Below are 13,981 nucleotides of genomic sequence, written 5' to 3'. Positions count from 1 at the left end.
ACTGTGTTAAATTTTCTGTTCTGTCATTGCTATGCTCAGTATACCAATTTTTTTCCAATTGATAAATGAGGAAAAGTTCATTCATTACCTGATAGCTCAATTATTCACAATAATCATCCCAGAAACTCACACGAGAATGCTCAGATCAGTGTGAGAAGATTAGTGTGAAAACGAGAACAAGAACAATAACAAGAAATTAAAATGAAACACGGAAGGGGTCTGTTCCCACGAAAATAGACTATTCACAAATTTCATCCTCGACTTTCTAATAACAATTAAGCTCAGGGCTTCTGATCACAATGTTGACCGTGCCACGAGTCATATTATTAACTGAAAATACATACGACAGTTGAAAGTAGAATAAAAGAAGATTAAATAGACTCATTTCACAATGCCAAAAGATGTTCTCAGGCAGCCAGTTTGTTGTCGGAGATATATAGTATTACAACTTCACCTGAGACTTCTTCTGCGTCCAGCACCTATGCCGCTTTCCCTTGCTGCATAGAGCAAAGCAACAAACTCCATGTAAATCAAACAAGAAAGAACACCTAATTAAACTTACTACCCGGTAATCAAGATGCCATTAGATCTTAGATACAGCTCATAATATTAGGATGATGATTATTGATTCTTGTTATGCTTTTCGTTTAGTTTCAGCAGGCCATGCAGCATAGCTTAAGTAATTGTGATGGTAAACAGATTTACAATTGGTCTTACTCGTTTCTCCTCTTCAATCTTAGCCTTTATGAAAGAGTACATAGCAACTCCAGCAATGGCAATGGAAGTACCAATACCAGTTTGTAGTGAAATCTTGTTACCTGAGATCAAACATTTCATAATAAATCTCTCGCTGTGCCATTACATTCATCATCCATGTTGCATATAAATTGCGAAAAAATTTAGAAGAAACTTACCAAAGACCAAGATTGAGAAGCCAATCACGAAAACACGTTTCAACACATTCCCAACTGCATGTGTTAGAGGTGCCACTCTCTCAAGGGTGTTGGTTGCCAGCTGAGAGTGTAAAAAGATAGGTTGTAAGATCCCAAGCTTGAAAAGGAATAAACCATTGCTACATGACGGGGCAGCAACACTTATAATTTGTTAGGTAGTTAAGATGCAATAATTAATTTTAATTAAAAAACAGTATCTTTAGAGGAATTAGTTAGAATTAAATATAATACGTTAGTAACTTGAGTGCTCAAGTATTTACCTGATTGTAGAGGTGGTAAAACATTCCAACCCAGAAAAGATCCGTGACGAACTTTGTCAGACCCACTTTTGCAATTGCATCATTGAAACCAGACTTGAGCAATTGAGGTCCCTCAATCTGTTTGGTGCATGAGAGCACGAGTGAGGAATCCAATTAAGAAGAAATAAGTAGTGCAGAAATACATGGAGACAGAAAGAGAGACTAAAACATACAATTATCGCGGGAGGGAGGCAGACAATAAGGGCAATGATTGAAATGTAGGCATACAAGTTCGTGCTATCCATATCAGTCTGCATAGAGAATTAATCAGATAAAGATGAGACATACTGGAGAAGATAGTGATCCAGTTGAAATTCAGGTAAAAGAAGACCACTTCACCATAGCTTTCTTTGAGTATATGCTCCTGTAAGTGAAGGAGATGTTGGATATCATTGCACTAATGAAGCCCAACCAGTTGAAGGACATTTCGGTCAGTGATGCCATCGACACACCTGCAGTTAGTCTGTCAAGTTAAAACTATGAAACTGGGTAGAGGAAATGGCCTAGCCTATACTTGTATATCAATGCCCACATGCATCCATACTTATAGTCATGTATTATAAGTGACAACCATGTCCAGCACTAGGATGAAATAAATCATATTATTAGATCCATCAAAGTTATTTTGGAGTGTAGCCATGAATAATTTGCTTGCTCCAATTTTCACAAGTGCAAAAAATCTTAACTTGGCACTTCATAAGGTGAAAGTGGAACTTACCAATAACAACTGGTGCCAAAGACAGCCATAGCGTCAAAGGTATCTGTTGTCCAAGAATGAACTGTGAAGCCGCAGCATTGAAGAAAGGCTCCAGGGCTGATCCAAAGTTAAAGAAAAAGAAAAGCCAAATGAGTATCTCTCTAAGAAAAAAAAGCTTCAGTCCAAATCACAGATGATCACCTTTAATAGTGTGAGTGAACGAGACTGCAACGGCAGCAAAAGAGACGTTACTAGTCACGTGGCCTAGTGCATGACATACAGCGACAGGGATGAGCAACTTCAAGAGGTTCCCGTCAATTGGCTAGGCACATACCAAGAAGAAGAAGAAGAAAAAAGCAAAACAGTGATCAATGCCGATAACATACAATTACCAAGTGCATTATTACAGAAGTACGAGATCAGCAGCTATTGTACATTAACGAGTATGGACCATAAAAATCAGATTCTCAATCTCCAATATACAACTACTAGCCATCTCATAAATCAGACTTTTTTTATGGTGGCGATCACTCAAAAGAACTAAAGCTACTATATACTAGTAGTAAATGTTAGTACATTATACCTACAACCATAGATAATGGGGCTAAGAGCAGACGAGGCACTTACAGCGCGCTTAGGGAGGCCAACAGCCCAGGATACGAGACAGTAGACAACACCAACAAACAAATGTATAACTGATACAAAACTGCAGCAAAAATTGCCCAATTACTCAACTAAATTTTGGAATATTGTGAGTCAAATCAAAATTATAACTAGTCACGAAATGCTTACTATGGATAGGGGAAGTAATTGTAGATCTTCTTGTTGAGAATGTTGAATATGACGTTCAGAAAGTACCTACAAAAATGGAATTGTTCATTCCAAAATCTCGATTAACAGGAGAGATTAATAAAGTCAAGAGACGTACCACATGAAGAAGAAAAATCCGGTGACGAGCGCCGGATATTTCTCTAAGAACCCGACCTTAGCTCCCCTGCGAAGAAGAAATGCATTGAGGATACGAAACGGCGTCGTGTTAGCGAAATTAGTAACGAAACGTGATCTCACCCGGCGGAGTCGCTGCCCTCCGCAGTGGCGGAGCACGGGCGGATGCTCTCTCTCTTCATCGCCGGAACAGCGACGCTGGCCGGTGAAGCCTCGAGCAGTATCGCCGGTCGGAGCTGCCTTCCCCATATCAAGTTCCCGGCGTCGCTGAGTCTTCCTGTGAGCTTGGTGGCGGGGAGAGTGCAGGTTCCGGTGAGTCTAGCCGACGGCTTCAGGCGAAGGGCCAGGCCGCGAATGGTGGCGCCGGTGAGCACGCGAGACTCCATTTTTGACTGCAAAGAGTAGAATGGGGAGAGTGAGTGATTGAGAGATTTTTGGCCTGAGCTAAGAATAAATTGAAGGTTAATGTACACCAGGGGAGTGGCGATCGAGGATGAGTGGATGCAATCGGCTAATCAAATCGACGGTTCGCATTAATTGCAAGTTTAATCCGAGGGACTCAAATCTACCGCGGATTATTTTCAAAAGGTGCAGTCGCAAACAGGTGGAGCGGTATGGTTAGGGGAAGTCATGCTCGAGCCGCACCTCTCAAGACAATTGAACTATAATTTTTTTTAGATAAAATCATACTCCCTTCGTCTACGAAAAATATCACACATTGTAAATGCCACAGATTTTAATGTATAATTGGTAAAATAAAAGAAAAAAAAAAAATTAATGTTAGTGAAATATGAGATCCATATTACTAGTGAAAAAAAAAGAAAAAAATTATTAAAAACTTTCCCTTTTTAAATGTGTTCTATTTTTTATGGACGGAGTGAGTATTTCATTTTACAAACCAAGGAAAACTCTCCATCTTTTCAAGGAAACGCCAATATACACTGTAATTAAAATTCAGAATTTCAATTCAATTTACATCAAATTATACATTTCACCCCTCAGTATTTGGTGAATAACTTTTATTGAATTGATCTTAAATAAACATATATTTCAAAATAATGAAACTCAACATAGGTGACTCATAACCACTTCACAAGAAAGACATTTTATGTAGCTGATTCTTGTGAAATCAATTACAGCAAAATGAACATCAACCATATATCCCATTCTTAAAAATTCGTCAAAATTTTAACAGTCACAAATCAATTAAAAATATCAGAATGCATTCGTCCAAAGGCCAATTAAGTGGAGCAAGACAAATTGGATAGTGGTGTTAGATTTTTATTTTTTGTATTTCTAAATGGGATATAGAAATATGAATCTTATCGATCAAATGAAATGAAGGGTGATAAAATTTGAAAGTGGGCCATTCTTATCTTATCCGAGCCAAGTGAGAGGTTCAAGACACGTCCCAGCCTATTTCTTAGTATCCATATTGATCAAATGATTTAGTACTACCTTTTGAAATTATAATCAGTATAAAATTTGGTCTATCCAAATAGGGGGAGATTGGCCTTGAGGAAGAGAAAAAAAATTGGGCACAAGATTGGGGCAATTTCGACTCTCACATCAATAAAGATTGGAGATAACTAAAAAAATAAATATTAATATTTTATACTGTTATATTTTCAAACTTTGAAAAAAAATTACTAGAATTTAGCTGAAATTTGTAATTTAAATATTGCTTTTTTTAGAGAAATATATAAAAGTCCATTGATAAGAGGGTTCGGCCCAACCTGGCCCAAAGATATGATCCGGCCCAACTATTTAGAGCGTCCAGCTCGCTTAAAATCTCAAGCAACAACCGAATAAAATCTCACCGGAAAAACTAAAGCTTGAAAAAGCGGCGTCGCCGAGCATCCCGATCTCTCGTTTCTGGCTCGCCGGAATTGTTAAATAGGTTTGTTACTGTTGGCGCACTATCTTCAGGATTTGTCAATGTTGTGACTTCACCCGTGAGGCTATACTCGTAGAATTATCAGCTGAACGACTTCAAACTGTTCGACGAAATCTCTGACCGAAAAAAACAAGGGAAATGGGTACGAAATCGATGGTGAAGTGGCCGAAGCAAATCACGCCGTCTCTCGTCGAGCGACTGATGCAAGCAGAGAAAGACTTGGACAGAGCAATCTCCGTCTTCGAATCAGCCACCGCCGAATATTCCAACGGCTTCCGCCACGACCAAACCACATTCGGCCTCATGATCCGGCGACTCCTCTCCGCCAACAAGTTCCATCACGCCGAGGAAATGCTCGCCCGAATGAAGCTAGAGAATTGCAATGCAAACGAAGATATATTCCTCTCCATCTGCAGAGCATACGGCCGAGTTCACAAGCCCCTCGAAGTAGTCAGGATTTTCAGAAAGATGAAGGAGTTCGAATGCGAACCGACCGCGAGAACTTACATAACAGTCTTCTCCATTCTGGTCGACGAAAGCCACTTGAAAATGGCGTTCACGTTTTACCGTTACATGAGGAAGCAGGGGATTCCGGCAAGCGTCCCCTCGCTTAATGTTCTGATCAAGGCACTCTGCAAGAGCAGTGGAACTATGGATTCAGCTTTCAAGATCTTCAAGGAGATGCCCAAGCGTGGCCACACTCCCGATTCCTACACTTATGGAACCTTGATCAATGGGCTGTGTAGAGGCGGCAGGATTCTTGAGGCGAAGGAGCTTCTCATCGACATGGAGGCGAATGCCTGTGCGCCCTCGGTCTTCACCTACAGCTGCCTGATACACGGCTTGTGCCAGTCGAACAAGCTCTCCGATGCAATGGAGCTCTTCGAGGAGATGAAGAGGAAAGGCGTGGACCCGAATGTGTACACTTACAGCTCTCTGATCGATGGCCTATGCAAGAATGGGCATTCGTTGCAGGCCATCGAGCTAATGGAGAGGATGGCGCGAAAGGGCCTAGTTCCAAACTCCATCACTTACAGTTCCTTGATAAATGGGCTCTCCAAGGAGGGTAAAATCCAAGAAATGGTTCAGATTCTTGATAGAATGAAGCTTCAAGACTTGAAGCCTGATGCAGGATTATATTCGAAAGTGATCAATGGCTTCTGTGAGGTGGGGAAGTTCCACAAAGCAGCAAATTTCCTCGATGAGATGTCTCTTTCCGGGATAACTCCAAATCGAGTAACTTGGGGCCTTCATGTTCGAATTCACAATAGAGTGGTGCAAGGTCTTTGTAGCTTGAGTAGCCATAGCCAGGCTTTTCCTCTCTACCGGAGCTTGCGTAGTAGAGGCATATCGGTTGAGGCAAGAACCTTTGAGTCTCTTATACAATGCTGCTGCAAGAAAGGAGATTTGCACGAGGCTGCTCGGGTTCTGGAGGAGATGGTTGTTGATGGATGCGTTCCTGGTGAGGAAATATGGAATGGAGTGGTGGTTGGGTTTTGGGATAGAAGGAAAGTTCGAGAAGCTTCTGAGTTGCTGAAGGCTAAGCTGATCGATGAGTTGGAGACGGACCTCAACAATGCTATCTGATCATCTAGTGCTAGATTGGCTTAGATTAATTATAGTAAATCAGATTGTTAACTGAAATTTTAAATGTGAAGGGTTTCATAGTACGTCTTGATTGTTGTTTTTGGGCCATTGGCTCCCAAAAGTCAATATAATTACAAATCCAATTAAAGTTCATTGGTACCATTGCATTTTAAAGACAACCAGCCCTTCTTCGGATTAATCGACGATGTGATTAAGTTTGATTTCGTTTATTTTATCAACATTATTAGACATGTATTGCATGTGAATCTCTCAGAATGATTCCAGCAATTGGTACTACTTTGGAACGAATTTATAGTGAATTTTCGAAAAGCATGATTATGTCGATTAAAGTTTCTGCATTAAATGTCGATGAATTGCCTGAGTGTAAGCTATGAATGTTCTTCGATTTCCTCCATGGTGTGTGTTTGTTGCAAACACCAATATCGTTTCATGCTTGCAACTATTCAATCTTTGCGAAATTAATTGGATTCTATCAATGATTCCAAAAGGATGAGTTTCACCGTTTGAAGTGCCCAAAATATTATAAATGTGTCCTTAATTACAAAAGTTTACAAACGGTCAATAAAAAAAACAAATATGAGTATAAAAAAATTACTAGCCTTTAATAAATTATGTTTGGAATGTATAAAATGGAGAATAAAAAAGGGGCATTACGTTGAAGTAGAAGAGAGGGGAAAGCCAATGCCATGTCGCGTGGTCGGAAAAGAAAGGAAAAACATACTTCCCACCGTCCCGATCCCCACCGGCAGCGCCGCCAGCACCTCCTTGGTCCCCGGCGATGGCGCCGGCCACAAGCACTCCACCACACTCTCATTGAACATCGCAACCGCCGCGAACACCACCAGAGACATCAGCGCGTGCGCGAAGTCGATAAACCTCAGCTTATAGTTGACGGCGATCTCCGGCGGAAGACTCACCGACCCGTCCATGATCCACATGCCTCTTAACGTCGCGAAGCCGTAGTAAACGTTCCCCTTCTTGTCCTGGACGCTGTCCGTGAAGCTCAGTAGCACGCACGACAACGCGCACAGCCCCACCAGCGCTCCCGTCATGGCCTGGCCTGCCGCGCCGCATTTGCCTCCGCCTGTGAATATTGGCGCCAGCACCTGTCAATGATTTATATATATATCATATATGGACTTGATCAGAATATTCGGCTTTAATTAATTAAGATTTGACTTCGATTAATTAATGCACATAAATGAATATATTTGAACGTAAGTATATTAAATAATAGTAGTAGTACTAGTTCAATTTGGATTGACATGTCCGTCAATCTATATGAAATTAATTTGTTCCATCTAGATGATGACAGAAATTCACATCACCTGGAAGCAGAGGGCCGTGCCGGTGGGGAGGAGGTTGGCAAGGCAAGCCGTGCTTCGGAACGTCTGGCTGATGCCTTGTTGGATGAGGTTTCTATCTACTTCCGACAGCCCTTTGTTTGAAAGTAACGGCGCCTTCTCTTCTTCGTCCTCCATGATTTCTATAGTCGAAGATGTCCTAGTTTCCATGGCTACTAATTAATTAGTTCTTCTGTTATTCCTTTCCTTTTTAGGGGTTTGTTTATAGGTGAGGATTGCAAGGGAAGGAAATCCAATTTGCTAGGATCTTTTGCCTTGCAAGGAACAAAAACGATCACGGATTAAATACACCACCGTTTTGGGGAAAGGGAGTTTTCATTTTTTTTCCTTTTTCATGAGGTTTGTTTGAGTTAATGCAGTTTCTTTAACTGGATTTCAGTCTCCAAGCTTAACTTTGAGTGAGGTTTTTGCATGCCTTTTTTGGGTTTTTTAAACATAATCAATAAAGGTGATCATTTCGACTTTAATATCCATAAGATTACCATACTTTTTTTCAATTTCTTTGGCAACTAAAGTTGCCGTTTTTGGGATGTGAGTTGCAAGATCACCATGGGAATATTTGTTTTTTTGTGTTGATATATATAATATATTGCGTAAAAAAGTGTATATGATAGTCATTCAATTTAAATTTCAGTTATATATATTGCTGGGACGCAAAGTTTATAAATGTTTACTAATTATTAAAATGTGGGGCTTTTGCTTGGTGACGGATCTTTCAGTTTAATTATGGTTAGCGGTTATTTATGAGCATACTTTATATGGAATTGCCATTACATTTGAAACGCGAACCACATGACATTATCATAAATGGTGGCATTAAACTTGGTCTTTCCTGTTGGATCTATAAAATATTAAAATTGCCCGAGATAAATTGAAGATAAATAATGATAAAAGGTGAAACATTAATATATTTTCACTTCTACACGAGTATTAGGCAATTGTTTCGAGATAAATTTTAATGATGAATGAAAAATCATTGATGTTTTAAAAAGAATAAAATAAAATTTATGAAATAAACCCATTTTACTTGGGCTGTGTTTTGAGGCCAATCCAATTTAAATATTCAATACGTTAAATGTGCCCAAGGCCCAAACAGACCATATTTAGAAAATTAGCTCAACGCCATTGTTTCCATATTGTTGGTCATAAGCGATTCTCACGCACAATACTGGATCAAAGAAAGGTATTTATGGGATCGCGGTGCGACGCCCATTTTCGACAATGGATGACATATGAAGAACAGAAGTTAGTCCAATCTCGAATAGTTTTGGCAAAGCTATGTGTAACTCTAAAAATAGATTTTATTGGAGTATATTTTTATAAACATTAATTTTATGAGTAGAATAAGAGTATAGAAGTTACTGAAGTGTGAGGTCCAGTTACTGAAAATAGAAAAGTATAAAGGTGTATTTTATTGACGGACATCTTAAAATTACAAACTATGTATCATACTTTAATCATTGATTCTCTAAAAAAGTTACATTATTATATTTTAACTAATTGTGATTATTAAGCACATTATATTTACTAGTTGTTCAACAATTCTCACCAAAGATTCTAATTAAATTTTTATCTAATAAACTGCAGTGGGTATGAGTTTGTTTAACTTTTTTAATTGAGATTGTCAAATATTCGTATCTTGACTTTTAACAAAAACTTTTTATTAGAAGGTTAGGAATGATACATTAGGGAGTTATCATATGTTTGTTCAACTAATTATCAAAATAAAATGCGTGAAAGAATAGAGGCTTTATTATTAGTGATGGGGAAACCACTAATTAATTACAAACTATCTTCGAATGGCTTTATAGTTGTGCGATCATTCTTTTTCATGTAGTGAAAAATGATTAATTCTAAGTTTTAAAAGTTGACTAACTGGCGATATAAAGTTGATAAAAATAAGCTAATAAAGTGACAACTGATTGTGGGGAGAAGGCCATCATTTTGTGTTGTGTCACTTTAATAAAAGGCGACCCCTACCAAATGGATGAACCTCAAGCAATAAACATTTTTTGTGTTTTTCTTCATATATAGACTTATGTAAAATATAAAATATGTTTATTATTTTGTGATATGTTTGTGGGATAAGGAGACATATCACATATGAAATTGAAGGCACATTACATATGGGTGATGTTGGGGGAAAGGTAATATGCACAAAAATGTATGAAAAGTTGTAGGAGTAGTATTTTTTCTCGTGGCCTAATTATAGAAAAGCGGGCCAATGTTTTTCAACTGAAAATTTATCTAGTGAAAAATGGATTGATTTCTACTTTACTTTCTGAAATCATAAATGGATAATCATTGTGCTCTAAAAGTTCTGGTTTTGAAATCACAAATTCATTTTGCTATCAAAACTACAAATGACCATTTATTTTTGTTTACTATTTTTTGTATATATTTTTCAGATTTTTGCATTTTGTGATTTTTTTTTTCTTACAACTACTCCCATGAAGTGATGCTCATTAATGATAGAAAACGCCAGTCACAATTTACAAATTTCACATTCAATTGTGGCCATATCAATCATTGTCTCTCTAGGTTTTCTTGATTCATATGAACTAGTATCAAATATTTTCCAGCTGTTGCTTTATCCTTTTTCTATCTCAATAATTTATATTTATTTGTTCCTTTTCTAGAGAAAGAAAACTCGACAACAATTTGGTGATTTTTATAATTAATTGCAGCTAATTTCATTCATTTATGTAATTCCAAGTGATTGATTTGGATATGAGTTAATAGTTAGTTTGTGACTTTTTAGCGTACAAATAAAAATAATTTTCTCTCTCCACTCTTTTCGCTTTTAATATGCAGTATTATTTTATTCAAGCTTTTTGATATATAAAATTTACATGTAAAAGTTTATTCCAGATTATAGATTTTGCAAAAAATCTAGAACTTTAGTATTTGGATTAAGAAAATATTTTAGAACTTCTCCTTTTTGGTTGAGAGGATACCAGTGTTAAACTTCAAATCTCTTAAGAGCATCCACAATGGATGCCCCAGTGGAAGCCCTAGTGATTGTCACGTCAGCATGTCCTATCTTTTTGCAATGGTGGAGCCCTAGTGGATGATGCCCTATCTCTTATCCATTTTTCATTTCAATTTTAATGTTATTTTTTTTATATTTTCACATATTATAAATAGAAAAATTAAATACTAAATTAAATGAAAATCATGCATTACTTAATTTTTTAAAAAAATTATAAATTATATATTTAATTTTAATTAAATAAAAAATAGCAAAATATAAATACAATATTATACAACACAATAAATTTAAATAAAACACTTACATTAATCGAATAAAATGAGTAAAGTATAATAAAGGTCAAAATAAATAAAGTATGTTGAGTTTGGGACTTGAACACACAATCTCTATAATTTTCCAAGATATATTTACCATTTGGCTAAACATAGATTATACATTGAAATCAAACAAACTTTTACATAAAGCAACAAAAAACTCTCATTTAAGTGTAAAACTAATTGTCCCACATCGAAATCACAAAGAAATTTGGAGTTAAAAACCTATCTATAAAATTATCATTTGTCCCACATCGAAGTCACAATGAAAGTTGGAGTTGAAAACCTATCTATAAAAGGTTTACACAAGTAATGCAATACTTGCTCATTTAGTGTGAAGGATTATATTCAATAAAATATATTCTTTCACTAATTCACGGATCTTCTTTTAGTATGGATCGTTGTGAAATTATAGTTTTTATTTCAAGTTATAGATCGATTTTTCAGAATTAAAAATTGGTTTTTATAATTAAAAATCAATTTTTTTATAATTTTTTTTTAAGATCGGGCTCGGGCATTTTGTCGCAATGGGCGCCTGATCTCACGCCTGATCGATCGGGCTCGGGATCGGTCGTGCTCGGGCGTGACCGAGGGCTGCAATGGATGCCCGACCACGCCCGAGTCCGATCTCGACCGATCGAGCGCGCGATCGGGCATCCATTGTGGATGCTCTAACTACTCTATGATTTTTGAGACCTAATTAGTTCTACTATACTTTAAATTAACTACTCTAAGATTTTTGAGGTCAAATCAGAACTAAACTCAAGTAGAAGCAATTATATGCTAGTATATTCTTTTAATATTTATGACATTTAGATTTTCTTCTTCTATTATTATGTGTCTTCGAAGTCACGGGAGAAAAATGCATTCATGAAACCAATTTAATTTAAGTTATACACGCCATTTTAAAGATGTCAAGCTATCATGAATATCTGAATTTAATTTATTAAATTATTATTTATTTGTTTCTGGTGACTATTTATTAACTTATTCGTGACTCTATAGCTCAAATGTCGATAAAATCATTTTGAATATAAATACTAGTGTTGGTAATTTATCTAAAATGGAAAATTATTTAAGTGAGTACGACCGCTACCAAAATGATATAGTCATATGGGGAGATCCAATAATCCAATCAATTTCCATACTCCACATTATTCCCACCATTAATGTAGTAATGATTATACAAATTTTCTTATTATTAAAATAGAACAGAATGACTTTTTAAATACTGGATATTTTTTTTTTTTGGGATGAACCACGGTACAATATTAATTTGATTTTTAATGAGCTCAACAAAAAACGGACAGAATAGCAAATGCTAGCTAAAATACTACTACTCCATAAACTACCACATTCATTATTCTGCAAAATCAACATCTACTCCACTCCTGCAATAATAAAACTAGTATTAACTGTTTATTTCTTCTAGTTGAAATATTCAATGCCAAATTTACTGCTGCTTGCTTAGGTGTTCCTGATCACGAACCACATAATTTTCGGATGTGAATTATTATTTGGTTATATTATGACTTAATTATGTATGATCATAGTTTCGTGTAAAATTCATAAGAATATGCAGAAGGTCATATATGTAAATTATGTAATTTATCATATAAAGATGCCTTCATATCATGACTAGTTATGCTCAATAAAACTACGTAACCACAATGTGGCTGCCCTCACAAGATCTTTTAGGGGATAAATTGAGTATATAATTTATTTTTATTTTTTTAAATAAAATTTCATTAAGTTACTTTTATTATTGGTAAATAATTTAACTAATTTACAGTTTTAAACATTTTACAAAATTAGATTTTTAAAAAGTGAATAAAAAAGCTTTGTATGGGCAGCAACGTTTTAAAATATATTTTAGCATCACTCAATTATATTATGACAATAACTCTAGTTTTTATTTGCCCTATAATCTTGGAAAAAAACGTTCAAATTATCGGCACGTTTGCAGAATGCAGCTGTAACGTTGCAGTCAGAATATTCATTGTGTATCTAATTTTCATGAAAGTAGCTAAGTATTCATCACGAGGATATTTGAATTTAATTACTCGTACAATGTTTGGTTAAATGTAATTAATTGAAATTGAGATATTGTCCCCTAGTCATTGACTCATTGGGCAACTACAAGATCATTATTGGCCTGAAATCTTTAATTTATGGGGGGAAAACATTTATTAACTTAGGAATGAAAATTTATATACTTCACCTACATTATTTAATATTTAAGGACACAAATGGACGACTATTAATCTATTATGTTTATGGTAACGCAATTACGTAAAAATGCAGAAAAATATTCCAGAACAAATTAAATTCAACGTCCTTAAATTACCAACAAAGATGGTTGTAGCAATTTTATTTATTAATTTATAGAGGATAGACAAACCGTTTCAATTTCATTTTACTGGTTTTTATACAAGAAACTCAATTTCCCTGTTTTCACATGATATTAGTTACTAAAATAAAAACATTTCAAATGAAACCAACACAAGAAACAATTCTCAACATAGTTAGCAATAAAAATAACAATCAACATATAGACAAAAACAAAACTCTTATCAAAATCACTACAAAAGAAAAAACAGCAGACAACATAAAAAAAATTTAAAGACAAATCATATCTATAATTAACATATCATAATCTACTAAATTAATCTGATATCCACAAAAAAAAGTCAAAACACGGTCTCCCTCTCGAAACAAAATTTGTACACTTACCAAAATATAGAAGAAAAAGACAAACTGTAAAATCTAGTGACAGTGATTGTTGGAACTGTAAAGATAGCTAGCTCAAGTACAAATCTGATCGTTTCCAACACTTTACCCCTACTTCTCCCTCAGGTGTAGTTTTTACCTCTAAAAGCTACTGCACAAACAAAAATGTTAGCAGTTCTTCT

The 13,981-nt window shown here is 35.9% G+C and overlaps 3 protein-coding genes across 4 annotated transcripts; 1 reads left to right on the top strand and 2 right to left on the bottom strand.

The window, feature by feature from the left end:
* Positions 1-196: 196 nt before the first annotated feature.
* APE2 (Glucose-6-phosphate/phosphate translocator-like protein) lies at positions 197-3,335 on the bottom strand. 2 transcript variants are annotated; one of them, XM_089063673.1, is made up of 12 exons: positions 3,018-3,335; positions 2,878-2,943; positions 2,742-2,807; positions 2,577-2,655; positions 2,151-2,271; positions 1,971-2,066; positions 1,592-1,704; positions 1,426-1,503; positions 1,214-1,330; positions 915-1,014; positions 706-818; positions 197-497 (listed from the first exon to the last, which is right to left on the bottom strand). In XM_089063673.1, the coding sequence occupies exons 1-12, from the start codon at positions 3,278-3,280 to the stop codon at positions 480-482; spliced, it is 1,230 nt and encodes a 409-aa protein (XP_088919799.1). In that variant the 5' UTR covers positions 3,281-3,335; the 3' UTR covers positions 197-479. The 2 variants fall into 2 exon arrangements, with proteins under 2 accessions (XP_088919799.1, XP_047972701.1); XM_048116744.2 differs by having other exon boundaries at positions 718-818.
* A 1,287-nt stretch (positions 3,336-4,622) lies between these two features.
* On the top strand, positions 4,623-6,540 carry LOC125215340 (Pentatricopeptide repeat (PPR) superfamily protein). Its single transcript, XM_048116731.2, has one exon. It carries the CDS (start codon positions 4,930-4,932, stop codon positions 6,376-6,378), a length of 1,449 nt encoding a protein of 482 aa, XP_047972688.2. The 5' UTR covers positions 4,623-4,929; the 3' UTR covers positions 6,379-6,540.
* Positions 6,541-6,976: 436 nt separating this feature from the next.
* Positions 6,977-7,957, bottom strand: LOC125202495 (protein DMP4-like). The gene is made up of 2 exons (XM_048100896.2): positions 7,728-7,957; positions 6,977-7,505 (listed from the first exon to the last, which is right to left on the bottom strand). Exons 1-2 carry the CDS (start codon positions 7,911-7,913, stop codon positions 7,050-7,052), a joined length of 642 nt encoding a protein of 213 aa, XP_047956853.1. The 5' UTR covers positions 7,914-7,957; the 3' UTR covers positions 6,977-7,049.
* Between the last annotated feature and the right edge of the window lie 6,024 nt (positions 7,958-13,981).

The sequence above is a fragment of the Salvia hispanica genome, chromosome 2 (genome assembly GCF_029641045.1).
Source record: "Salvia hispanica isolate PSC_SH4W2 chromosome 2, Shi_PSC_v1, whole genome shotgun sequence".
In the NCBI taxonomy this organism is placed as follows: Eukaryota; Viridiplantae; Streptophyta; class Magnoliopsida; order Lamiales; family Lamiaceae; genus Salvia; species Salvia hispanica.
The sequence above is the reverse complement of the archived record's forward strand: the minus strand, read 5'-3'. Positions and strand labels throughout refer to the sequence as shown.